This window comes from Mus caroli, unplaced genomic scaffold (assembly GCF_978045245.1).
Source record: "Mus caroli unplaced genomic scaffold, Mus_caroli_1 scaffold_5, whole genome shotgun sequence".
Lineage (NCBI taxonomy): Eukaryota > Metazoa > Chordata > Mammalia > Rodentia > Muridae > Mus > Mus caroli.
The window spans coordinates 56,929,361-56,956,512 of record NW_028227260.1 but is presented as its reverse complement, the minus strand read 5'-3'; the positions used below and the strand labels follow the sequence as shown (position 1 = coordinate 56,956,512).

Here is a 27,152-nt window from a genome sequence, read left to right as displayed (position 1 = left end):
TTTGTGTAGGGCTGGATTTGTGGATAGATATTGTCTGAACTTGTGAGTAGATATTGTCTTGAAATATCTTGTTTTCTCCATCTATGGTGAACGTAAATTTGTCTGGGTATAGTAGTCTAGGTTAGCATCTCCATTTTGTTTGTTTGTTTGTTTTTGTTTTTATTAGAAGTCACAAGATAACTTTTTAGGGCCTTCTTGCATTTAGAGTCTCTGTTAAGTTGGGTGTAATTATGAAAAATCTGCTTTTATATGTTACCTGGCCTTTTCTCCCTGAGGATTTTAATCTATCTTTGTTCGGCAGATTTTGTGTTTTGTTTATTCTGTTGCATGAGGAGATTCTTTTTATGTTCCAGTCTAATTGGTGTTTTATAAGCTTTTTGTGTTTTTATAGGCATCTCTTTCTATGGGTTGGGAAATTTTTCTCCTGTGATTTTGTTGGTCTTGGAGCTAGTACTTTTGATCTTCTATTACTATCATTCTTAGGTCTTTTTATTGTATCCAATATTTTCTGGTGTTTTGTTTTAGAATTTTTTTTTTTTAGATTTCACATTTTCTTTAACTGATATATCAATTTCTTCTATTGTATTTTCTGTGTCTGAGATTCTGTCTTCCATCTTCTATATTCTGTTGGTGATTCTGTTGTTTCTGTTCTCTACCCTAGGTTTTCTATTTCTAGGATATCCTCGGCTTGTGATTTCTTTATTGCTTCTATTTCCACTTTCACGATATACACAGTTTTATTTATTCCATTCACCCGTTTAATTGTATTTTCCTCTATGTCTTCAAGGGATTTATTTGTTTCCTCTTTTTTGTTCTGTTTTTAAATTAGGTATTTTCTTCATTTTAATTTCCAGTGCTATCCCAAAAGTCCCCCATACCCTCTCCCACCTACTCCCACTTCTTGGCCCTGGCATTCCCCTATAATGAGGCATATAAAGTTTGCACGACCAATGGGCCTCTCTTTCCACTGATGGCCGATTAGGCCATCTTCAGATACATATGCAGCTAGAGACACGAGTTAAAGGGGGTACTGGTTAGTTCATATTGTTGTTCCACCTATAGGGTTGCAGTTCCCTTTAGCTCCTTGGGTACTTTCTCTAGTTCCTCCATTGGGGGCCCTGTGATCCATCCAATAGCTGACTGTGAGCATCCACTTCTGTGTTTGCTAGGCACCGGCATACTCTCACAAGAGACAGCTATATCTGGGTCCTTTCAGCAAAATCTTGCTAGTGTATGCAATGGTGTCAGCATTTGGAAGCTGATTATGGGATGGGTCCCTGGATATGGCAGTCTCTAGATGGTCCATCCTTTCGTCTCAGCTCCAATCTATGTCTCTGTAACTCCTTCCATGGGTGTTTTGTTCCCAATTCTAAGAAGGGGCAACGTGTCCACACTTTGGTCTTCATTCTTCTTGAGGTTCATGAGTTTCACAAATTGTATTTTATATCTTGGGTATTCTAAGTATCTGGGCTAATATCCACTTATCGGTGAGTACGTATCATGTGAGTTCTTTTGTGATTGGGTTGCTGCACTCAGGATGATGCTCTCCAAGTCCATTCATTTGCCTAGGAATTTCATAAATTCATTCTTTTTAATAGCTGAGTAGTGCTCCATTGTGTAAATGTACCACATTTTCTGTATCCATTCCTCTGTTGAGGGGCATCTGGGTTCTTTCCAGCTTCTGGCTATTATAAATAAGGCTGCTATGAACATAGTGGAGCAAGTGTCCTTCACACCAGTTGGAACATCTTCTGGATATATGCCCAGGAGAGGTACTGCAGGATCCTCCTGTAGTACTATGTCCAATTTTCTGAGGAACCACCAGACTGATTTCCAGAGTGGTTGTACAAACTTGCAATCCCACCAACAATGGAGGAGATTTCCTCTTTCTCTACATCCTCGCCAGCATCTGCTGTCACCTGAGTTTTTGATCTTAGCCATTCTGAATGGTGTGAGGTGGAATCTCAGGGTTGTTTTGATTTGCATTTCACTGATGATTCATGATGCTGAACATTTTTTCAGGTGCTTCTGAGTCATTCGGTATTCCTCAGATGAGAATTCTTTGTTCAGCTCTGAGCCCCATTTTTAATGGGGTTATTTGATTTTCTGGAGTCCACCTTCTTGAGTTCTTTATATATATTGGATATTCGTCCCCTATCTGATTTAGGATAGATAAAGATCCTTTCCCAATCTGTTGGTGGCCTTTTTGTCTTATTGACAGTGTCTTTTGCCTTACAGAAGCTTTGCAATTTTATGAGGTCCCATTTGTCAATTCTCGATCTTATAGCACAAGCCATTGCTGTTTTATTCATGAATTTTTCCCCGTGCCCATATCTTCGAGGCTTTTCCCCACTTTCTCCTCTATAAGATTCAGTGTCTCTGGTTTTATGTGAAGTTGCTTGATCCACTTAGATTTGACCTTAGTACAAGGAGATAGGAATGGACCAATTTGCATTCTTCTACATGTTAACCACCAGTTGTGGCAGCACCATTTGTTGAAAATGCTGTCTTTTTTCCACTGGATGGTTTTAGCTCCCTTGTCAAAGATCAAGTGACCATAGGTGTATGGGTTCATTTCTGGGTGTTCAATTCTATTCCATTGGTCTACTTGTCTGTTGCTATACCAGTACCATGCAGTTTTTATCACAATTGCTCTGTAGTACAGCTTTAGGTCAGGCATGGTGATTCTACCAGAGGTTCTTTTATCCTTGAGAATAGTTTTTGGTATCCTAGGTTTTTTGTTATTCCAGATGAATTTGTAGATTGCCCTTTCTAATTCGTTGAAGAATTCAGTTGGAAATTTGATGGGGATTGCATTGAATCTGTAGATTGCTTTTGGCAAGATAGCCATTTTTACTATATTGATCCTGTCAATCCATGAGCATGGAAGATGTTTTCACCTTCTGAGATCTTCTTTAATTTCTTTCTTCAGAGACTTAAAGTTCTTATCATACAGATCTTTCACTTCCTTAGTTAGAGTCACGCCAAGGTATTTTATATTATTTGTGACTAATGAGAAGGGTGTTGTTTCCCTAATTTCTTTCTTAGCCTGTTTATCCTTTATGTAGCGAAAGGCCATTGACTTGTTTGAGTTAATTTTATATCCAGCTAATTCACTGAAGCTGTTTATCAGGTTTAGGAGTTCTCTGGTGGAATTTTTAGGGTCACTTATATATACTATCATATCATCTGCAAAAAGTGATTTTTTGACTTCTTCCTTTCCAATTTGTATACCCTTGATCTTTTGTGGTAGAATTGCTCTGACTAGGACTTCAAATACAATGTTGAATAGGTATGGAGAGAGTGGGCAGCCTTGTCTAGTCCCTGATTTTAGTGGGATTGTTTCCAGCTTCTCACCATTTACTTTGATGTTTGCCACTGGCCCGCTGTAGATTGCTTTTATCATGTTTAGTTATGGGCCTTGAATTCCTGATCTTTTCAAGACTTTTATCATGAATGGGTGTTGGATTTTGTCAAATGCTTTCTCTGCATCTAAGGAGATGATCATGTGGTTTTTGTCTTTGAGTTTGTTTATATACTGGATTACGTTGATGGATTCCCATATATTAAACCATCCCTGCATCCCTGGAATGAAACCTACTTGGTCAGGATGGATGATTCTTTTGATGTGTTCTTGGATTCAGTTAGCAAGAATTTTAGTGAGGATTTTTGCATTGATATTCATCATGGAAATTGGTCTGAAGTTCTCTATCTTTGTTGGGTCTTTCTGTGGTTTAGCTATCAGAGTATGTGTGGCTTCATTGAATGAATTGGGTAGAGTACCTTTGACTTCTATTTTGTGGAATAGTTTGTGTAGAACTGGAATTAGATCTTCTTTGAAGGTCTGATAGAACTCTGCACTAAATCCATCTGGTCCTGGGCTTTTTTTTTGGTTGGGAGATTATTAATGACTGCTTCTATTTCTTTAGGGGATATAGGACTGTTTAGATCATTAACCTGATCCTGATTTAACTCTGGTACCTGGTATCTGTCTAGAAATTTGTACATTTTATCCAGGTTTTCCAGTTTTGTTGAGTATAGCTTTTTGTAGAAGGATCTGATGGTGTTTTCTACTTCTTCAGGATCTGTTGTTATGTCTCCCTTTTCATTTCTGATTTTGTTGATTAGGATGCTGTCCCTGTGCTAAGGGTTTATCTATCTTGTTGATTTTCTCAAAGAACCAGCTCCTCGTTTGGTTGATTCTTCAAATAGTTCTTCTTTTTTCCACTTGGTTGATTTCACCCCTGAGTTTGATTATTTCCTGCCATCTACTCCTCTTGGGTGAATTTGTTTCCTTTTGTTCTAGAGCTTTTAGGTGTGTTGTCAAGCTGCTAATGTGTGCTCTCTCTAGTTTCTTTTTGGAGGCACTCAGAGCTATGAGTTTTCCTCGTAGAAATGCTTTCATTGTGTCCCATAAGTTTGGGTATGTTGTGACTTCATTTTCATTAAACTCTAAAAAGTCTTTAATTCCTTTCTTTATTCCTTCCTTGACCAAGGTATCATCGAGTAGAGTGTTGTTCATTTTCTACGTGAATGTTGGCTTTCCATTATTTATGTTGTTATTGAAGATCAGCCTTAGTCCATGGTGATCTGATAGGATGCATGGGATGATTTCAATATTTTTGTATCTGTTGAGGCCTGTTTTGTGACCAATTATATGGTCAATTTTGGAGAAGGTACCATGAGGTTCTGAGAAGGTATATCCTTTTGTTTTAGGATAAAATGTTCTGGAGATAGCTGTTAAATCCATTAGTTTCATAACTTCTGTTAGTTTCACTGTGTCCCTGTTTAGTTTCTGTTTCCATGATCTGTCCCTTGATGAAAGCTGTGTGTTGAAGTCTCCCACTATTATTTTGTGAGGTGTAATGTGTGCTTTGAGCTTTACTAAAGTTTCTTTAATGAATGTGGCTGCCCTTGCATTTGGAGCATAGATATTCAGAATTGAGCGTTCCTCTTGGAAGATTCTACCTTTGATGAGTATGAAGTGCCCCTCCTTGTCTTTTTTGATGACTTTGGGTTGGAAGTCGATTTTATTCGATATTAGAATGGCTACTCCAGCTTGTTTCTTCAGACCATTTGCTTGCAAAATTGTTTTCCAGCCTTTCATTCTGAGGTAGTGTCTGTCTTTTTCCCTGAGATGGGTTTCCTGTAAGCAGCAAAATGTTGGGTCCTGTTTGTGTAGCCAGTCTGTTAGTTTATGTCTTTTTATTGGGGAATTGAGTCCATTGATATTGAGATATTAAGGAAAAGTAATTGTAGCTGCCTATTATTTTTGTTGTTAGAGTTTGTATTCTCTTCTCATGGTTGTCTTCTTTTTGGTTTGTTGAAGGATTACTTTCTTGCTTTTTCTAGGGCATGGCTTCTGTCCTTGTATTGTTTTTTCTTTTTCTTCTGTTATTATCCTTTTAAGGGCTGGATTCGTGTAAAGATAATGTGTGAATTTGGTTTTGTTGTGGAATACTTTGCTTTCTCCGTCTATGGTAATTGAAGGTTTGACTGGGTATAATAGTAGCCTGGGCTTGCATTTATGTTCTCTTAGTGTCTGTATAACATCTCTCCAGGATCTTCTGGCTTTCATAGTCTCTGGTGAAAAGTCTCATAGGCCTGCCTTTATATCTTACTTGACCCTTTTCCCTTACTGCTTTTAATATTCTATCTTTATTTATTGCATTGGCTGTTCTGATTATTATGTGTCAAGAGGAATTTCTTTTCTGGTCCAGTCTATTTGGAGTTCTGTAGGTTTCTTGTATGTTCATCGGTATCTCTTTCTTTAGGTTTGGGAAGTTTTCTTCTATAATTTTGTTCAAGATATTTGCTGGTCCTTTAAGTTGAAAATCTTTTTTATCATCTTCTCCTATTATCCATAGGTTTGGTCTTTTCATTGTGTCCTGGATTTCCTGGATGTTTTGAGTTAGGATCTTTTTCATTTTACATTGTCTTTGATTGTTGTGCTCATGTTCTCTATGGAATCTTCTGCACCTGAAATTCTCTCTTCCATCTCTTGTATTCTGTTTCTGATGCTCGCATCTATGGTTCCAAATTTCTTTTCTAAGTTTTCTATCTCCAGCTTTGCCTCACTTTGGGCTTTCTTTATTGTTTCCACTTCCTTTTTTAGGTCTAGTATGGTTTTGTTAATTTCCATTACCTGTTTGGATGTGGTTTCCTCTTTTTCTTTAAGGACTTGTAACTCTTTAGCCGTGTTCTCCTGTATTTCTTTAAGTGAGTTATTAAAGTCCTTCTTGATGTCCTCTACCATCTTCATGAGATATGATATTTAATCTGGGTCTAGCTTTTCAGGTGTGTTGGGATGCCCAGGACTGGGCGAGGTTTGAGTGCTGTGTTCTGATGATGGTGAGTGGTCTTGGTTTCTGTTAGTAAGATTCTTATGTTTGCCTTTTGCCATCTGTTAATCTCTTGAGTTAGTTGTTATAATTGTCTCTGGTTAGAGATTGTTCTTCTCGTGATTCTGTTAGCCTCTATCAGCAGACCTGGGAGACTAGCTCTCTCCTCTGAGTTTCAGTGGTCATAGCACACTCTGCAGGCAAGCTCTCTTCTTACAGGGAAGGTGCACAGATATCTGGTGTTCGGACCTCCCTCCAGTCAGAAGATGAAGGCCTGAAACAGGACCTGTCCCAGAAGCTGTGTTTCTTCAGCCTGTTACAGAAGCTGCTAGCTTCTGTAGTCCACACTCTCACCTGCACAGACTAGTTTCAGAGGGATCTGGGAACCAAGATGGCTCCCCCCAGGTGCTCCAGCACAGCCCTTCCTGGCAGGGTGGACACCTCTCCTCTGGCAGGGAAGGTGCCCGGATGTCTGGAGCCCGAAATGGGGTCTGTCTCAGAAGTTGTCCTCTAGGGACCTTGGGAGTTTCCACCGACTCTGTGCCCAGGTGATTAAGTGCTGCCGCAGACCCGAAGGGACTTGTGACCCTTCAGGTCCCACGCAATTGGATTGGAACAGAAGTTGTGTTCTACTCACTGGTGGTCCTAAGATCGAGTGGAGAGTCCTCTGCGGGACCTTGGGGGTGTCCGCTGACTCCACGCCCAAGGTGACCCGGTGCTGGCGCCGCCTGGAAGGGACTTGTCATTTATTTCCTCTTTAAAGTCTTCTATCTGTGTGATTTTATTTTCCTGTATTTCTTAAAAGGATTTATTTTTTTCCTTTTTAAAGGATGCTATCATGCTTATAAAATTGGATTTAAGGTCCTTTTCTTGTGTTTCAGTTGTGTTCGAATATCCAAAGCATGGAGAAGTGTGGAATCTGTGCTTTGGAGATATCAAAATTTCCCCTGGCTTTTGTTGATTGTATTTTTTCCAGGGCCTTTACCCATCTGAATGATTTTAGTTCCTGGATGTTCTTGTTGTAGTAGGTATTGAAAGGGGGTGAACCTTGATATATCTGATGTGACAGGCCTCTGATGGGTATTCTTGGGCTTCATTCTAGTCCTTCAGGCTTGTGTGGTTCAGGACTCTCAAGTCCAGTGAAGGTGGGTAGAGAGGTGGCAGGAGAATGGAGGTCTCCCTGGGCTAGCAGACTGCTTAGAGCATCTTGGGTTGGTTCAAAGACCTCAGAGACCAGGAAAGATAATCTCTGATGGAGATAGGGATGTTTACCTGTGTGGATTGTTGGAGGTAGAAGAGAAGTTGTAGAAGAAAGGAGGTTCCCTCTGGGATGACAGGCTGCTAAGGGCAGGTTGGTTTGGCAGAGAGGGTTCAGCCAGCAGGGAAGACTGGTGGGGGAATGCAAGCAAACCTGTATGGTTCAGAAGTCTCAGGTATGATAGAGGTAAGAAGAGAGGTGGCAGGAGAGTGGAGTTCCCTCTGGGATAGTAGGCTGCTCGAATGCCTGCATCTTATGTGGAAGACTATTTGCATCTTGTCTGTTTTTTAAACTGCAATAACTATATTTTACTTTATTATTTATTATTTTATTACTTAATTTTTTAAAGTTTGAATGTGTTTGTGAGAATGAGAACACACACATACCATGCTACAAGTATGAGTATCAGGAAAATTTGATGTGCCAGTTCCTTCCTTACATTTTATTTCAGACAAAGTCTCTTCTTTACTCTGTGTATAGTTGGCACTGACACTTTTTGTGGTTCTTCTCTCTCCTCCTATATCTCAGTAGGAGTATTTGAATCACATATGCATGCTATGGCATTCTGCTTTTACATAGATTCTGGAGAGCTGAACATAGATATGCATTCTTACATACCGTCATTACTTTTCCCTTCTAGCCATCCTCGATCTCAAGGCTTTCCTTGAGCTCATGATCCCTAACAACCAACAAAAATTTGTTATTTAGTACTTGTCTATATTCGGATTCTATAAATATGCATATCCCAATCTTTTTAACAGTGCATGTGATCTCAGTAGGTAAAACATACAAGGATGAAAATGGAGCTAGTTTCTAATGGCTTAAAGATGTACATAAAATAAGTGGTTGGTCAGTGTAGAATTGTAGCTGAATAATATTAAAATATTGAGGAAAAAGCTTTTTCTGCAAATTGCTGCCAGCCTATCATGTACCCGTTTGAAATATCTGTCTATCTGTCTGTCTGTCAGTCTGTCTGTCTGTCTATTTCTATCTATCTATCTATCTATCTATCTATCTATCTATCTATCTATCTATCTATCTATCTTCCTTTTAGCATTGCTAGGTCCCTTAGGAGTATTTAATGGAGAATTAAATATGTCCTTAGATAAAGAAAAATGGCATATTTCCTTCAGAGAGAATACAGTTTCACATCAGGCCTCATCTCTTTGCAAGCTGAGTATAGCTAGATTTTAGCCCCTGTTTTGTCTCTCAGTTAAACTCATGATCTCTGAACATAAAAGAGTAAATATTCACATCTATTAAGCTTTTAGACTGCTGAGTGTTTAGACTAATGAAGGAAGCTTAGTTTGCTTTCTGTTTTAATCTTTACTAAGAAATTAAGCGAAAAGCAAAAATAATTGAAACAAAAAAAAAGTTACTTGGTTAATGATAGAAGCTCCAGGGTAAAGTGTGATTAGAATATTACCCATGCCAATGTATTAGAGCCAGGAATAAATTAAATCTGCTTATAAATTAGGCAGAAGTTAAAAAGTGTTGCTTTGTCACTTTTACAATGCTTAGAAAAAGAAATGATTTTTTCTATTTTCTTTTTAAAGTGGTCAGAGGTTTATGGTTTAAAAGTACACATAAACATTTTAACAATTGAATTAATTTCAGCTATATAAAACCATAAAAATTTTCTCTTTTATGAGTTTATATAAACTGCTGAATGGAAATTGAGGGTAAATGATTATTTATGACATTGAAACTGGGATGATAGCTCTCTTTTTAAATGCTTTACTTTGTAGCCTGGCCACTGTATTGAGATTCTGCCAGAATTCATTGAAAATATCTTGATAGTCATCTCAATTCTTCCTATGGCAATTCAGGAAAATATACTGAGTAATTTTATTGATTAATCCCTAGATTCCATACTGACAGTTGAATTGTCTGAAATTGTTGGTTGAAGTGGCTCATAGCAGAAATAATATATGTAGTGTCAATTTCATATTGTCAGCTTAAGACCAATGAAACTCACCTGAATTAATACATAAAGTTGTACTTCCATACTTGTAATGACATTCTGAAAGAATTATTGTAATTTACCTTCATAAGGTAAGCAGTCACTACTACTTTAGTAAGTGTCTAGTGTCTCTCACACTGGCTTAAGATATTTATTCATTGTAAAAAATGAAAGATGTATATGAAAGAGGTTTTATCTTCTGACCTTCATTAGGTAAATATGCCTCAATCATGCACAAATTTTGAAAGATCTATGGATTGCAAATATTTCAAGTTTGATCTGGGATGTGTCATCTGTTGATTTCTTATTTATACTGTTAGATTATCCATGTGTATGCTAGCTTTCTTGAAACAGTTTTCTTTTTCTTAAGGATTATCCTTTGCTTTTTTCTTCCATGTCTCACAGTACTTGAAACAACATGGTTGTTTCTAAGTCAATTTATGTAGAGTGTCTTATTAACAAAGGAAAACACGTTTAAAGCGGCAGTAGAAAAATATTCTTTAATTTTAGATACTTTCATGACTTTTAGCTAGTTATTTTTGAGACAGTTCTTATCTAATTTTCCAGAATAGTCTGTAAATCTACATCCCAGTTTCAATGTCATAAATCTATGAAGCACAGGCCTGTCATGAACTCATGCTCCTACTGCCTCAGTTGCTGAGTTATAGTATTATGCCAGAACTTCCAGTCTCTGAGGGATTCTGATATAAGTTAAAGTTTGAGAATAACTGCATTAAGTTGTAACTGTAAGGTATAATATTGAAAAAAGTACCAGCAAGTTGGCTCATTATAATACTACCAGTAATGACACACTCATGTGTATATGTAGTGGTGTGTGTGTGTGTGTGTGTGTGTGTGTGTGTGATGTATGCATAGGTGCATTTATTTGTGATTGTATATGCACAGGCCTAAAGAAACTATCAGTTGTCTTCTTCTATCTGTCCACCAGAGGCTTCCCATTTCTGTTAAGGTGACTGGCCAACAAGTTCTTAGGATCCACAAGTCTCTACTACACAACATTTGGATTAAAGGCATAGGCATAGCTATTCCCTGAGTTTATTTCTGGAGATTTACAGTTAGAACATTTGTTTCACTGAACTATTTACCTAGCCTATGCCACATACATTTTTAACGTTTTAACATTGAAAAGTACAAATTTACTACAGTGGAATTATCTAAAATGTTTATGAATCAAATAACATTTCTCAAGAGGAAAGTTATTTGATTAACATGGATATGACATACAATTCTTCTTGTGAGAGATTTTCACAGACAATCTGAAATGTTGAGTTTGCCTGGTTCCTGTCCATGACATACCATCACTCTTGCCATCTAATTATGTGATAAGCAAAGAAAGTTACCCATGAGCATTTTCATAAAACACAGGAGAAAGTTAAGGCTCCTTCTGGCATGGGTCACTGATTCAGTGATTCAATATTAATATGCACTCAATTTCCACCTATAGAAATGCTTACTGTGTTCTGTATTCAACTATAGGAGACAAGAAATTAAAAATGCATTGATGTATACCTTAATTTTAGCACCTTTTTGATTAGTAGAAAAATAAGACATACCAGTAAACAAGTACATAAGCCATTTATAGTAAGTGAATAGCATTAGGGAAACACAAAAGAAGGAGTTTATTAGTAAAAGTAGTAGGATCTTAACCTACTAGTGAGAAGATAGAGAAGCTTTCTAGAATGGTGAAAGAAGTAATAGAGTCATAGACATGGGAAAATTCAGGAATATTTGAGAATATGGGATATTTGGGACAGTTTGGCTTATTTGGGATATAATTTTTGGGTGGGAAGAGTTGTAAGTGGAACAAGATTATGAAAGAACTTTAGATCAGATACTACAAATTTAGTTAGTAGGAAGTAGAACACAGCCATTGAAATCTGTTGAGTAGAAGGAGGTATGGTGGTAACACTTGGGGAATTATTAAGGAACTAGGTTTATTGTCTGCCAGATATAGAGATAATAAATTTAATTGGTACAATATTTAAAGAGAAATGTTTATAAATACAAGGAGTAAAATAGAACTTTCTTTAAATGTAGACTTTCAGAAATGTTGTATGGTTGAATTTTGAGAAATGGTATTATGGTAAGTTAATAATATCTAACACAGGAATGAGACAGAAAAAGACAGTTGTCATGTATTTGCCATCCATACCTCTGAAAAAAACATTTAGACAAAATTAGAATCTAGAAAGCAGCTTTCAGTAACAGAAGTACTTGGAGCAACTGTTGGAATTATAGAAAATATTATACAGATATTACAAATACATTGGTAAAATGATTTTCAGTAGTCTTTATAAAATGTCACATTTATTATGATGTTCTGTTTTTAAAGAAATATGTAGCACTTACATAGAAAATATGAACTTGTATATACTCAAGTACCTATATCATTGAGTTATTTAACTTCTTTATTATGAGGACACATTCAATATTTTTTCTTCATTTAAATACTTAGTTCTATTATTGAGACATTTAATTTGTAACATCTACTTTATGGTTTAATAAATAAATTTCTTTTTTTTTGGTTGTAGCTTCTCGTTTTTTCAATTTTTTATTAGATATGTTCTTCATTTACATTTTAAATGCTATCCCAAAAGTTCCCTATACACTCGCCCTACCTGCTCCTTTACCTACCCACTCCCACTTCTTGGCCCTGGCGTTCCCCTGTACTGGGGCATATAAAGTTTGCAAGACCAAGGGGCCTCTCTTCCCAATGATGGCGTACTAGCCCATTTTCTGCTACATATGCAGCTAGAGACACGAGCTCTGGGGGGTACTGGTTAGTTCATATTTGTTCCACCTATAGGGTTGCAGACCCCTTCAGCTCCTTGGGTACTTTCTCTAGCTCCTCCATTGGGGGCCCTGTGTTCCATACAATAGATGACTGTGAACATCCACTTCTGTATTTGCCAGGCACCGGCCTCACAAGAGACAGCTATATCAGGGTCCTTTCAGCAAAATCTTGCTGGCATATGCAATAGTGTCTGCATTTGGTGGCTGATTATGGGATAGATCCCCAGGTGGGGCAGTCTCTGGATGATCCATCCTTTTGTCTCAGCTCCAAACTTTGTCTCTATAACTCCTTCCATGGGTATTTTGTTCTCTATTCTAAGGAGGAATGAAGTATCCACGCATTGGTTTTCCTTCTTAATTTTCTTGTGTTTTGCAAATTGTATCTTGGGAATTGTAAGTTTCTGGGCTAACATCCACATGTCAGTGAGTGCATATCAAGTGAGTTCTTTTGTGATTGGGTTACCTTACTCAGGATGATATCCTCCAGATACATCTATGTGCCTAAGAATTTCATAAATTCATTGTTTTTAATAGCTGAGTAGTAGTCCATTGTGTAAATGTACCACATTTTTGTATCGATTCCTCTGTTAAGGGACATCTGGCTATTATAAATAAGGTTGGTATGAACATAGTGGAGCATGTGTCCTTGTCTCCACATCTTTACCAGCATCTGCTGTCACCTGAATTTTTGATCTTAGCCATTCTGACTGGTGTGAGGTGGAATCTCAGGGTTGTTTTGATTTGCGTTTCCCTGATGATTGAGGATGTTGAACATTTTGTCAGGTGCTTCTCAGCCATTTGGTATTCCTCAGTTGAGAATTCTTTGTTCAGTTCTGAGCCCCATTTTTAATGGGGTTATTTGATTTTCTGGAGTCCACCTTCTTGAGCACTTTACATATATTGGATATTAGTCCCCTATCTGATTTAGGATTAATAAAGATCCTTTCCCAACCTGTTGGTGGCTTTTTTGTCTTATTGACAGTGTCTTTTGTCTTACAGAAGCTTTGCAATTTTATGAGGCCCCATTTGTTGATTCTTTTGCTTTTCGAGACAGGGTTTCTCTGTGTAGCCCTGGCTGTCCTGGAGCTCACTTTGTAGACCAGGCTGGCCTTGAACTCAGAAATCCGCCTGCCTCTGCCTCCCGAGTGCTGGGATTAAAGGCGTGCGCCACCACGCCCGGCATTTGTTGATTCTTGATCTTATAGCACAAGCCATTGCTGTTCTGTTCAGCAATTTTTCCCCCTGTGCCCATATCTTTGAGGCTTTCCTCCATTTCTCCTCTATAAGTTTAAGTGTCTCTGGTTTTATGTGGAGTTTCTTGATCCACTTAGACTTGAGCTTTGTACAAAGAGATAAGAATGTATTGATTCGAATTCTTCTACATGATAACTGCCAGTTGTGCCAGCACCATTTGTTGAAAATGCTGTCTTTTTTCCACTGGATGGTTTTAGCTCCTTTGTCAAATGTCAAGTGACCATAGGTGTGTGGGTTCATCTCTGGGTCTTCAATTCTATTCCATTGATCTACCTGTCGCTGTATGAATACCATGCAGTTTTTATCACAATTGCTCTGTAGTACAGCTTTAGGTCAGGCATGGTGATTCCACCAGAGGTGAACATTTCTTTAGGTACTTCTAGGCCATTTGATATTTCTGAGTTGTAAGTTCTTTGTTTAGCTCTGCACCCCATGTTTCAATAGGGTTATTTATTTCTCTGGAGTTCTTTGTATATATTGGATATTAGCCCTCTATCGGATGTAGGATTGGTATCCTTTCCTAATCTGTTCGTTGCTTTTTTTTGTCTCATTGACAGTGTCCTTTGCCTTACAGAAGCATTGCAATTTAATGATTTTAAATTTGTAGATTCTTGATCTTACAGCACAAGCCATCAGTGTTCTGTTCAGGGAGTTTTTTTCCCCCTGTGCGCATATGGTTAGGAGCTTTTTTCATTTTTCATTTTCTTTTACTGTTGTGTCAATGTTTTCTAAAGTATCTTCTGCCCCTGATGTTCTCTATTCTATCTCTTGTATGCTATTGGTGATGCTTGCATCTATGACTATTGATCTCTTTCCTAGGTTTTCGAACTCCAGGGTTGTCTCTCTTTGTGATTTCTTTATTCTTTCTGTTTCCACTTTTTGATCTTGGATGTTTTTGTTTATTTCCTTCACCTCTTTGATTGTGTTTTCCTGTAATACTTTAAGGAATTTTTGTGTTTCCTCTTTAAGGGCTTCTACCTGTTTACCTGTCTTGTCCTGTATTTCTTTAAGGGAGTTATTTACGTCCTTCTTAAAGTCCTCCATCATTGTCATGAGAAGATCCAAATCTTGCTTTTCCAGTGTGATGGTGTATCCAGGACTTGGTATTGGTATGGTGGGTGAATTGTGTTCTGATGATACCATATAGCCTTGAATTCTGTTTCTTTTGTTCTTAAGCTTGCCTCCCACCATCTGATTATCTCTAGTGCTCTCTGCCCTTGCTATATCTGACTGGAGCCTGTCTTTCCTCTAATCCTGGTTGAGTCAGAACTCTTCAGTATCCAGCTGTCCCTGTGATCCTGAGATTCTGGGTGTGTCAGAGTTCCTGGGAGTCAAGCTGCCTCTGAGACCCTGAGATCCTGGTGTGACCAAAGTCCTGGGATCCTGGGATCCTGATCATGCTAGAGTGCCTGGGAGTGGAGCCTCCCCTGGTGGCTGTGGGACTGGCTGCTGAGTTTGTGTCCAAGGTAGACCAGAGAATAGACTGGAAGGAACCGGAACCACTGGTTGGGTGGGGTTCCTGTGTCCCTGGATCCTGCTGGTCCCAGTTACTCCTGGTGGTGTTGGAACAGGCGTTGTGTTCTCCTCACCCCTGATCATAAGATCCTGGGCAAGCTAGAGCGATGTAAACCATTTTTTACTGTGATAGATTTTACTACCTTTTCATATGTTCCCATTCCTAGGTATATAAAACTAAGTTATAAGTTCCTTAAGTGTAAATTTTGTTGTGCTTCTTCCTGTTCTCTATAATTTGTAGCAATACACATTTGTTTGATATGTAAACTAATTAAATTAAGGAATGATGAGTTACACAAATTGACTATGCTCTTTCTAAACATTCAAAGGTGTGGATACTTACCTGACTGAGATTGTGATTTTCTTTCTTTCTTTTGTGTTTACACTTTGATTATGTTGCTGTTGTTATTGTTACTATTATTATTATTATTATTATTATTATTATTTACACTCCAGATTTTATTCCCCTCCGGGTCCACGGTCTCACTGTTCCCCATCCCATACCTCCTCCTTTTCCTCTGTCTCCATGAGGATGTCTCTACTCCCCCACCACACCAGACCTCTAAACTCCCTGGAACCTCCATTCTGTTGGAGGGTTAGGTGCATCTTCTCTGACTGAACCAGGACCTGGCAGTCCTCTGCTGTATATGTGTTGGGGTCCTCATATCAACTGTTGTACACTGCTTGGTTGATGGTTCAGTGTCTTGAGAGATCTCAGGGGTCCAGGTTAATTGAGACTGCTGGTCCTCCTACAAGGTTGCCCTCCTCCTCAGCTTCTTCCAGCTTTCCAATAATTCAACTACAGGGGTCAGCATCTTTTGTCTATGGGTTGGATGCAAATATCTGCCCCTGAATTTTTTAGGTGCTTGTTAAGAGGGCAGTCATGATCAGTCCCTTTTTGTGAGTGCTCCATTGCCGCAGTAATAATGTCAGGCCTTGGGACCTCCCCTTGAGCTGGATCCCACTTTGGGCCTGTTATTGGACCTTCTTTTCCTCAGGCTCCTCTTTATTTCCATTCCTGTAGCTCTTTCATACAGGATCAATTATGGGTCAGAGTTATGACTGTGGGATTGCAATCCTATCCCTCACTTGATGTCCTGTCTTCTTGCTGGAGGTGAGCTCTATAAGTTTCCTCTTCCTACTGTTGTGCATTTCATCTAAGGTCCTTCCCTTTGAGGCCTGACAGTCTCTCACCTCCCAAGTCTCTGTTACATTTGGGAGGTTCCCCCCCCCAACTCCTATCTCCTGAGGTTGCCTGTTTCCATTCTTTATGCTGGCCCATTCCATTCTTTCAGCTTTTTGATGTTTTTGAGTTCTGTGTATCTTCAGTATTATGAACCTTTTTTTTTCTTTCTTTTTTTTGGCTAATATCCACTTATTAGTGAGTCCATACCATGCATGTCCTTTTGGGTCTGAGTTACCTCACTAAGGATGATATTTTCTAGTTCCATCCATTTGCCTGCAAAACTCAGGATGTGATTTTCTTTCTATCTTCAAACATGGCATTCTAAATTTTGTTTTGTGTCATGGAACGCATATATAAACTCAAAATATTTCAATTACAACAAGTATTATAGTATAGTGGTTAAGAGGATGAGATAAGGAGTCCAACTATTTTAGTTTATTTGGCCAGATATGAAAATTTATACCTGAAATCCCAGCCCATCTCAGACTTAGTTTGAAGGATCAGGTTGAAAGTCATAGCAAAGCTACATACCAAATTCAAGGCCAGGCTAGGCTGTGTGAAATTTTGTCTCAAACTCACACAGAATAGCCAAAATACAGTCCACAGAACTCAAAAAGGTCACAAATTGAAGTGCCCAAGTGGGGATGCCTTAGTCCCATTTGAGAGAGAGAAGAAAGCAATCACAAGTACTGAGGGAGGGAGGGAAAGACCTGGGAGGGAATGTGGATGGGAGGGTACTAGTTGGGGAGAGGGAAACCTGATCTGGTATTGGGTGATAGAAAAGGACTGAAACCCTGAAGGCCAGCAGAAAGAATGTAAACAGGCAACCTTCAGAGATAGGAGGTTGGGGGGACTCTCCAGAATGCACTGGAGACCTAGGAGATGAGAAATTCTCAGGACTCAAAGGGAGGAACTTTACATAAAATGCACAACAGTAGGGAGAGGAAACTTATAAAGCCCACCTCCAGCTGGAGGACAGGACATCAGGTGAGGGATGGGGTTGCCATCCCACAGTCACAACTCTGACCCATAATTGTTCCTATCTGAAAGAATCGCAGGGATGGAAATGGAGAAGAACCTTAGGAAAAAAGGTCCAGTGACAGGCCCAAAGTGGGATCTAGCTCAAGGGGGAGTCCCAAGGCCTGACAATATTACTGAGGCTGTGGAGTATTCACAAAAAGGAATCTATCATGACTGCCCTCCAAAAGACCTGATGGCTTCAATATTATAGTTTCTCAGTAATTTTCATTAAGAATAAAGGAAAACAAAAATGATTCCAAATAAGATTTTAATGTTCTAGATAACTGGGCATAATTTCAATTTTATAAGAATAAGAATATTCATATCATATTGGACATGAATATGTTTATTTTCAGTTTTTCTACAAAGTTGTTAACATCAAAATAATATTTTTTATCTTTTTATCATACTTAGTTACCATAATGAAATAAGCATTAGAAATCATTTATAACTTATGAAAAGGATTACAGTGATACTTTAGCTTTCAACAGTTTTATAGCTCTTTCCTAATATTTCTAATTTGTTTTAGAAATTTATATACTATGTAGTCTTCCAAATCTAATGGCTAACTTTCATCCCTTAATAAAAGAAAATAAACTTATAAGTAAGCTGAGATCAGTGACCTTCAACTTTAAGTGATTACGTTACACTTAACTGAGTAATGCTTCTTATTATTTTCTAGTATAGAACAAAGAAGTTTTTTTTTTTTTTTTATAACATCAAGTACAAAGGTGGGAAAATGGACATCTGAATGTCCACCCTTAGGGATGTTGACTTTTGGAGCTGAGTTGCATATACAACCATTACTAATTTTTGACTAATCAAGAGTATTTCCTGAATATGCAGTAATAAGATTATAAAACTTGAAAATTAATAGAATTATAAAACTTCAAAATAAGAGAAATATATATATTTAAAATATATATTGAAATAAAAAATAGACTAAACTAATAGAGAATATTAAGGCGGCTCCCTTCAGTAGTTAACAATGCAAACATGGTTTTAATTAGTATATTACTACAATAAAATACACACGTGAAAACTACTTAACAAGTTTTGCAAAGCAGTTTAAATATTTTTCATAAAATCTTATTTATATTATCAAAATAGTAAATCATATAAACTATGAATGTAAACATTAACCTGGCCTAATTATTTAATAAGAAGCAAATAAATACTGTCAGTATTAGCCATTGTGCATTATTAGTTCCTAAAATTTTAGCAATACTAATTTAAAGAAATGCTCAGCATTAAATTTCAAACAAATTATAAGTTAATTTTGAAAATTTACAATATAATTTATTCTGTTATACGGTTAAAATTCCTAATTCTATAGTTTACTTAGTCTTTTCTCATGTTTTCACCCACTCAGTTCAGCAACTTTACATATTCTGACATCTTAAGTTATTGCCTCCATCATATTCTACATACTAATCTTTATATATCATCGTATTGCTTCTGTTTACATTGTAGATTTACAAGAAAGAGCACTTCACTAATTGTGTATAAGAAATTTTAGAATTTCTTCAGTATTATTATGAAGCAGTTTGTCTAAGATATATCCTTCTTAAATAATTTATTTTTATTAACTGTATTTTTCTTTTCTAAGACTCAAGATTTTATTTTTTTACTATTTTTGAATAGATTAAATTTTATTTACCATATATTTGTGTTATCATATGGCATATAACTATAAAAGGTGAATAATGTTTTTTTAAAATTTTTAATATTTTTATTATGTATTTTCCTCAATTACATTTCATTATAAAAATATATTTTATATTATTCCATGTATTAGTGGCCTCCCAATTAGTAACACATTTTATCTCACTTCAATTAAGTCTTGTACATTATTTAATAGATTATGTGTGTAACTGCATTTATAATCTGATTGTACTTACATATTTGAAAATTATTTTTTAAGTTAGGTTTTTTATTTAAATATTTCTATAAGCAACTACAAAAATCTGACCCTTTTTTAACCTGTCAAACCAAAATTGCCATTGTTAGATTCTTGGAATGCAAAGTATAAGTGATTCACTCATAATGAAAACATGTAATCAATTTATGTTAGTAGATTTGTTTACAAGGGTAAGCTTCCTACCTCTTTTCTTCCACAGATTTGGATTATAGTTTTCTTTCATATGGAGAAATTTTTGAAAGTGCAGAAATCAATGGAGAAAGGTTATTAAACATCACCAGGAAGCAACTTAATGAACTCGGCATAGTCCGCACTGACCATCAGGATATACTCCTACAAGCAGTTGCTCGTATTCGTAAAAAGGTGAGTTGTGGTTTGTTTTTTTCTTTTTGTTTTATTTGTCTTTCCACTTAACAAAAGATGTTTTGAAACAAGGAATATGTTTGTTTTCTACATGGTCTAAAATAAATCTCCATTTTGTTCCTTTCTAGTTTTAAGTTTTGATTGCTATGTTCTCTGACTGTTTAAGGAGTGACAGTTTTTTTTTTTTCTGTATTTGATTTATGGTTTTGTTTTAAGTAATTGCTACTTTCTTAATTTTTTTAAAATTGTGCATATATAAGTAATGCAACCTGATTATATCAATCTCTTGCTTCCTCCCTCTATCTCCTTCCACCTGTCCACCAAAATATCTTTCATTTCTTCCAACTTCATATTTTAATGTATATAGCGAACAAATTCTAGCTATTTCTGACCATACACACATGTGTGTTGAGTTATCCACTGTAGCCTAAACAACCAACTAATGGCCACATGCTCCAAAAGAAAAGTGACTCGCCATTCCTTACCATCCATCAAGTGTCATTATCTCCTCCATTAGGAATGTCATACTAGGAACCCATTGGCCATCTATGCTTAGTTCTTAATATTTTAGGTATCTTTTGCAGGTAACAATTAGCTGATGTGAATTTTTATATGAATCATTCATATCATATCTAGAGACCAGTTTTTCATATCATTTCTCTATATCTCCTGGCTTTTATATTCTTTCTATCCCTCTTTGGTCATATTCCCAGAACCTTGAGAGCAGGTTAATTTAAATGTTCCATCTTGGCTGAGAGTTTCTTAATTTTATTACATTAAATTACTTATTTATTCACATCTAATCCTGGTCGCTGCCCCCACCCAGTCCTCCCTCATACTATTGAGTTAATGATGATTACATGTTATGTAATTAAAATTTAATTCCTCTGAAAACAGTTACACAAAAGAGTGTATGTTAATAGCATTGTAAGTATGAATATGGCTCTATGACAAGGTTTTATCTCAGAGGAGAAGTGAAGTTTCTTTTTATGTAATGGAAAAAGTAGGATAAAATATCTCTCGGTATTACAGATCACCATAATTACTACCACTGGAATTGAGAAAATTTGTGTCACTTTTGCAAAATTAGTAATTGATCATAAGTTTCTAATGAAAGTAATTCTTGGCATATAATCAATAAGAAATGTTCTTCAATGCCAGAAAAAATAGAAGAAATGATGAAAATCATATTGCAAGATACCCACATTGTAATGGAAAATAGTTGAATTTTCTATTATTGCATATTAATGTATTTCTATATTCATTTCTGAATCTCTCTACAAATGTAGTAATGCCAAAATATGAAACAGAATACATCACGTTTTGTTTGTCATAAGGTATGAGTTACTATTTTTGTGTAAGTTTTTTATATTGTTGAAAAATTCTTGAAAATATAAAAATAGAATAATTCGTTACTTCCATTATGCCAGTATTAGCCAGTTTTGTATGATGTTTCATATATTTGGAAGTTTTTAGTAAAACACTAGACATTTTAAAATCCATTTTGGAATATTACTCATCTTGAATTACTAGGTAAAAGGATGAAAAACTTTCTTCATTTACTTTCATGGTAGATCTATTTCATAAAGCACACTAAAAATTTCCTGTTTAATCAATCAGAGAAGAAGTATTTTTAGATACTGAGTCTATTCTTTTCCACTCAGCACTGTGTAATGTGGAGATTACTGCACAGTGTTCTTTAAAACATACTTCGTTCCCTAACTCCCAAGTTGCTATGACAAATGGTTAAAAATTTTAACTATGTTAGAAGAATGCAATGTGATTTAGATGATGACAAAGCAGATGGTTTACTGCTCAGCAAGTGGAAGGAAGGAAAGATTAGTAACTGACTTGGTCTTAAGATTCAACTTCATTCAAGTTCATTAAGTTCATTTCAATGAGCTTAGCTTTGAAAATTTTCTAATAACCCAGTTAAAAATATTTTTTCATATCAAGCTTGTATGCCTTTCCTATCATATGCATAGTTTTCATTGAAATGCCATTTGATCCTTTTAGTTTTTCAGTACAGTGGAGTTGGATTTCAATAGCTTCAAAAATATTTCATAAAAACACCCCCTAATGTTATTTTTTAGTGAGTATCCCATACCAATATATTAATGAATGAATAATTTTGAGATGAAACATTACAATGAGTGAAACATTTCTAGGTGTAATATGAAGAAATAGCTACTGATGAAAATAAAGTTGTTAAAATTACTTAGCATACATAGTCTTACTGTGCCTGCTTTGGTACTATAGTAATGGCTAATTTCATGTTATAAAACATTACTCATTTTTTATTCTTTGTAATTATATTGAAATATTTAAAATTTTATTCAAATATTTAATATTTTTGCTTCTGAGTACTTAAACCTCTCTTAAAGCAACTTACTTTCATTCTTTTTCTTCCTTCTTAAAATTAGTATATAATAGTTACACAAAATGATAAATTTCAATATAACATTTTCACATATGCATATTATATACCTTGGTCATATTTATTTTCATATGTTATTATTGTGTCTTAGTACCATTTTATCTTTGTGATGAACCTTCTTTTTCCTATCCTAGTCTTTAACATTCTATAAGAAAAGAAATTTTGAAACATTATACAACCTTGGAATCTAAATTACTCTTTATTTTGGCCTTTATTCTAAATCTAATTTTTCTAGTTCTATAAATAGAAATTAAACTCTAATGTAAAGACCAAAAATGTATGATAGCCAAAGCTAAGTTTTGAATACATAAATATTTGAATAAATATCTGGTTCAACGTAGAAGATTGTATTGAAAATAAAGAAAATATATTACTATCTTACTAGGTGATTTATCACTCATGCAGCCTATAGAGTAGAAACTTCCAAATTGATTCATAGCTATTTAAATTCCAGAATTGATGGCTGGTTAATTTTATAGACTCTGAGGTAAGTTACAGTTGTGATGGGGGACTTGAACTATTTGGACAGCTGCTGGAAATGTCATTCTATTAATAGCAAGATATGTGCTTGACTATGCCTACCATTCCCTTCTTTCAGTACTACTTGCTAACTATAAGATGACATAGTCAGTTTCCCAAAGCTTCCTGTTACTTACTGTTTTTCTTGTATTTGGACCAGAAACACAATCATAATGGTTTTCTTTTCTGAGAGATAAGATTATCAAAGGTTCAAGTCTCCAGACTCAGGTGAATTTTATCTCTGGGTATGGGAGTGGGAACTAAAAACATATACATGACATTTCAGGAGCAGGAGTGGTAAACTCTTTAAACAGAAGAGGTTTCAAAAGCTGGGGCTGGAATTTTGTCAATTAACAATATTTTACAATTTTTCTTTGAATGTAAAACTTTTCATGTTTAAGACTGCTGATTGAATATGAACATAGTCTCAGTTGTTGGTGATTACATGTTCTAATATATATATATATATACATATATATATACATAATATATATGTGTATATATATATATATATATACACGTGTGTGTGTGTGTGTGTGTGTGTGTAGAATAGAATTAGAACTGAAGCAGACTGTCACATTTCATGTTACTTTTATTTTTGACCTCTTTTAAAATTTTATTTGTTATTCTTTTGTTTGTTTTCTTAATAAGTTGTCTTGTTTCCCCTTCCCCATACCTTTAGGGTAAAACTGAAGAGCAAGCTATGCACAGAGAAGATCAGGTAAGAAAGCAATGGTGACAACTATAAAAGCAAGTCTATTAAAATCTATTGGTGTGAAGTAAAATAATTTTTTACAATATTAAGGATTAATTATAATGGTATGGATATAATTTGCCTTGTAATTTCATGGCTAAAATATAGCTAATAAGATGTTTCAGGGTCTTTAGTATTAACAGCTGCTTATAATGTGGAAAAAAATGTGAGTCTAATTGGATCTTTTCAGTATGTCAGATAACCATATGGGAAACATCTGGATGACTAGGTGGTTCATGTTGCATGAATACTAGTTAATCCTGTCTCTGTAAAAGTTCTAGCACATCATCTGTTTTGGTCCTGGGATTTTGTATGTCCTGGCAGTTGAGTATATTGCTCTTTCCTCCTTCTCTGTCTCTCTCTGTCTCTCTCTGGTGTGTGTGTGTGTGTGTGTGATGCATATGTGCATGTATAAGAGAGGGAGGGAGGGGGAGAGAGGGTTCTTTGACATCTAAGGCAGAAAAACTTCAGCAAAGGTTTCTAGTTAAAGTGAGCAGTGCCAAAATGCTGACTGTTGTTCCCAAGTGACAAACATTTACTAAGTGCAACTTTTGTTTTAGTGAATGCCTTTCTTGGGTGTGTCTTAATCTCAAATGTTGTGGACCTTTAATTTTATTGTACATTTGTGTGCGTGTGTTTTTCAAACATTTATTTTATCAGAAAGGATTCCTACAATGGAAGTATTCATGGACAGGTGGCTAAATCTTCAGGTTTAAGACTAGTTAAGGAGTAGTGTTTGCACAGCTTAGGAGAGGTGGGGAAGAGGAGAGAGGGGGAGGGAGAGAGAAGAGGGTGGGGAGGGAAGGGAGGAGGGAGAGACATAGAGACAGATATAGACACAGAGAGTTATGGTATAATAGCATGCAATATTACTTCAATGATTCTTTTATGTACTGAACATTCTACCTGTCTGTGTATTGTGCATGCATACATGCATGCTTGCATGCTTGGGCTTGCACTTGTTATGCATACATGTTGTGTGCTTCTGTGAAAGAGAGAGGGGGGAGTGAGGGAGGGAGAGGCTACAGGGCATATGTTATGTTATTATAGCATGCAAAATTGTTTCTGGACAAAATTTACTATTTTGCCTTTTTGATCCAGTATACAGAAGTTTTTATGCCATGGAAAATTTGGTTTTACTTTTCTTTGTTTTTGTTTTTTGTTTTTGTTTTTTTTTTTTTCAAGACAGGGTTTCTCTGTATAGCCCTGGTTGTCCTGGAACTCACTTTGTAGACCAGGCTAGCCTCGAACTCAGAAATCCACCTGACTCTGCCTCCCAAGTCCTGGGATTAAAGGCATGCACCACCACGCCCGGCTGGTTTTACTTTTCTTATGCACAGTATGTTTACTGGATAACTTTTTTCATTAAAATTACCTTATATTAAATACATAGGCTCTCTCTCATGCATGTGTGCACGTGTGTGCGCGCGCACACACACACATATCAAGTGAAAATAGAGGGATTGATAAATATTGACATATTCCATCAAAATGTTATTGCTTAATCTATTTCTATTACTGTACTTAGAACAAAATCACTAAATATAAATAGCCAAAGCAATTATATAATAAGTCTTGAAGATTGTAAAAGTATTTAAAGATAATCAACTTAATATAGAATATTTATAAGATGTATTAATTCAGAGTTTAAGGATTTAAAAAAGTATTTTCAGGTCATCTATAGACTTTAGATATATAAGTGTTCAATTAGAAAATGTTAATAGAACCTTCACAGGACCTAGGCCCTCCCCTCCCATTGATGACCAACTAGACCATCCTCTGCTACATATGCAGCTATAGCCATGATTCCCACCATGTGTTTTCTTTGATTGGTGGTTTAGTCCTAAAGAGCTCTAGGTCCTGTGAAGGTTCTATGTCCCAGTATAGGGGAATGACAGGGTCAGGAATGAGAGTGGGTGGGTTTGGGAGCAGGGGGAGGGGAATTTTGGAGGGGAAACTAGGTAAGGGGATAACGTTTGAAATGTAAGTAAAGAAAATAATAAAAATATATTAAAAATTATTAACAGAAAAAGAAAATGTTAATAAGACTGGTATCTTTATATAGTCTATCTTATGAAGAGTTTTTCTGCTTAGTCACTTTGTCTTAATGTCAGATGTTCTTGGAGACTCACATCTTCTGTTTTTTTCTTTTTTGTCACTTTTAACCTACTATTACTGCTTACTTTTATATGCCTGCGGTAGTTTCTAGTGGAAAAAAAAATGTCAATTGGGATCGTCAAGTGAAATTTGGCAGAATACGTTGTATACTCATTTTATATGAAATTATCTCACTAATTTGTTCATTATTTAATTTTAATTTAGGGATGCTATTGGGCACATGAAACTAGTTTAATATGTGGTAACATCAAATAAATTATGACTGAATTATTCAGCACAAAGTTTCTGAATATATTCTGGAGTCAAGCTACAGGTGTTTAGATTCCAGATTATAATTATAATGACCAGTTCTGTGACTTTGTGCACAATTGTGTCTCAGAGTTTATGTAGCTTTATCTGCAAATGTAGATGGTAGTTCTAAAAAATTATTTTATAAATAATACCTGATATGAAATCATTAATGTTAGGGTTTTTTTTTATGGTACTAAATAAATGTTTGCTAATTTTGCTGTTTCTTTCTGTCCACCTTTTCTTCCTTTCACATTTTTACCTCCTTTTCTTTCTCCTCCTCCTCCTCCTCCTTCCTCCTCCTTATTGTTGTCATTTTTGTTAGTGTTACATAAAGTTATTCACCCTGCATAATCTACAGCAGTGGTTCTCAACTTTTCAGGTGCTGCAACCCTTTTTTTTAAAATATTTTTTATTAGGTATTTTCCTCATTTACATTTCCAGTGCTATCCCAAAAGTCCCCCATACCTTCCCCCCACCACTCCCCTACCCACCCACTCCCACTTTTGGGCCCTGGCATTCCCCTGTACTGGGGCATATAAAGTTTGCATGTCCAATGGGCCTCTCTTTCCAGTGATGGCCGACTAGGCCATCTTTTGATACATATGGAGCTAGAGTCAAGAGCTCCAGGGTACTGGTTAGTTCATAATGTTGTTGCACCTATAGGGTTGCAGATCCCTTTAGCTCCTTGGGTACTTTCTCTAGCTCCTCTATTGGGGACCCTGTGATCCATCCAATAGCTGACTGTGAGCATCCACTTCTGTGTTTGCTAGGCCCCGGCATAGTCTCACAAGAGACTAGCAAGATTTTGCTGAAAGGACCCAGATATAGCTGCAACCGTTTAAAACAGTTTCTTACATTGACGTTACCCCAACCATTATTTTAGTTGCTACTTCATAACTGTTACTTTGGTACTGTTATGAATTGTAGTGTAAATATCTGATCTGCAGGATATCTGATATGTGACAATTGTGAAAGGTTGTGACCCACGTTTTGTATCCACTGATTTAGCATACTCTCTTCTTGGTTTTAACCTTCTCATGCTAGTCTTTTTCTCAGAATTCTATCAGGTAAATCTCAGACTATCCAATTGATAATCAAGGACCCCTCCTGGGGTTTAGTACCCATCCTTAATGCTAGCTCTCCATTTATTTATTAATTTTTTGCATTCATTTTACTTCACTTCATGCAGTCATATCCTCTGTTGTTTGCTAAGAACATCAGATTGTATGAATGAAGAGGAAATGAAGCAAGCCATAGTAAAACTTACAATGGCAAAAATAAAAGGAAACTTTAATAGTTGATATTTGATTATAGCTTTATTACTGTAAAACACTAATACATAAATGAAACCTATTCATACATTAATGTGTGTGTGTGTGTGTGTTGCCACACACTTAT

General features: G+C 36.1%; 1 protein-coding gene across 4 annotated transcripts in view; it reads left to right on the top strand.

Annotated features, from left to right (window-relative positions):
- The window catches only part of LOC110286342 (uncharacterized), a 343,296-nt gene that overhangs the window by 32,496 nt on the left and 283,648 nt on the right, over nucleotides 1-27,152 (top strand). For all 4 annotated transcript variants that reach the window (XM_085837621.1, XM_085837619.1, XM_085837618.1 and 1 more), the window contains exons 2-3: nucleotides 19,472-19,635; nucleotides 23,274-23,312. In XM_085837621.1, coding sequence (XP_085693747.1) covers nucleotides 19,472-19,635; nucleotides 23,274-23,312 — 203 coding nt within the window. The remainder of the gene's footprint in view (nucleotides 1-19,471; nucleotides 19,636-23,273; nucleotides 23,313-27,152) is intronic.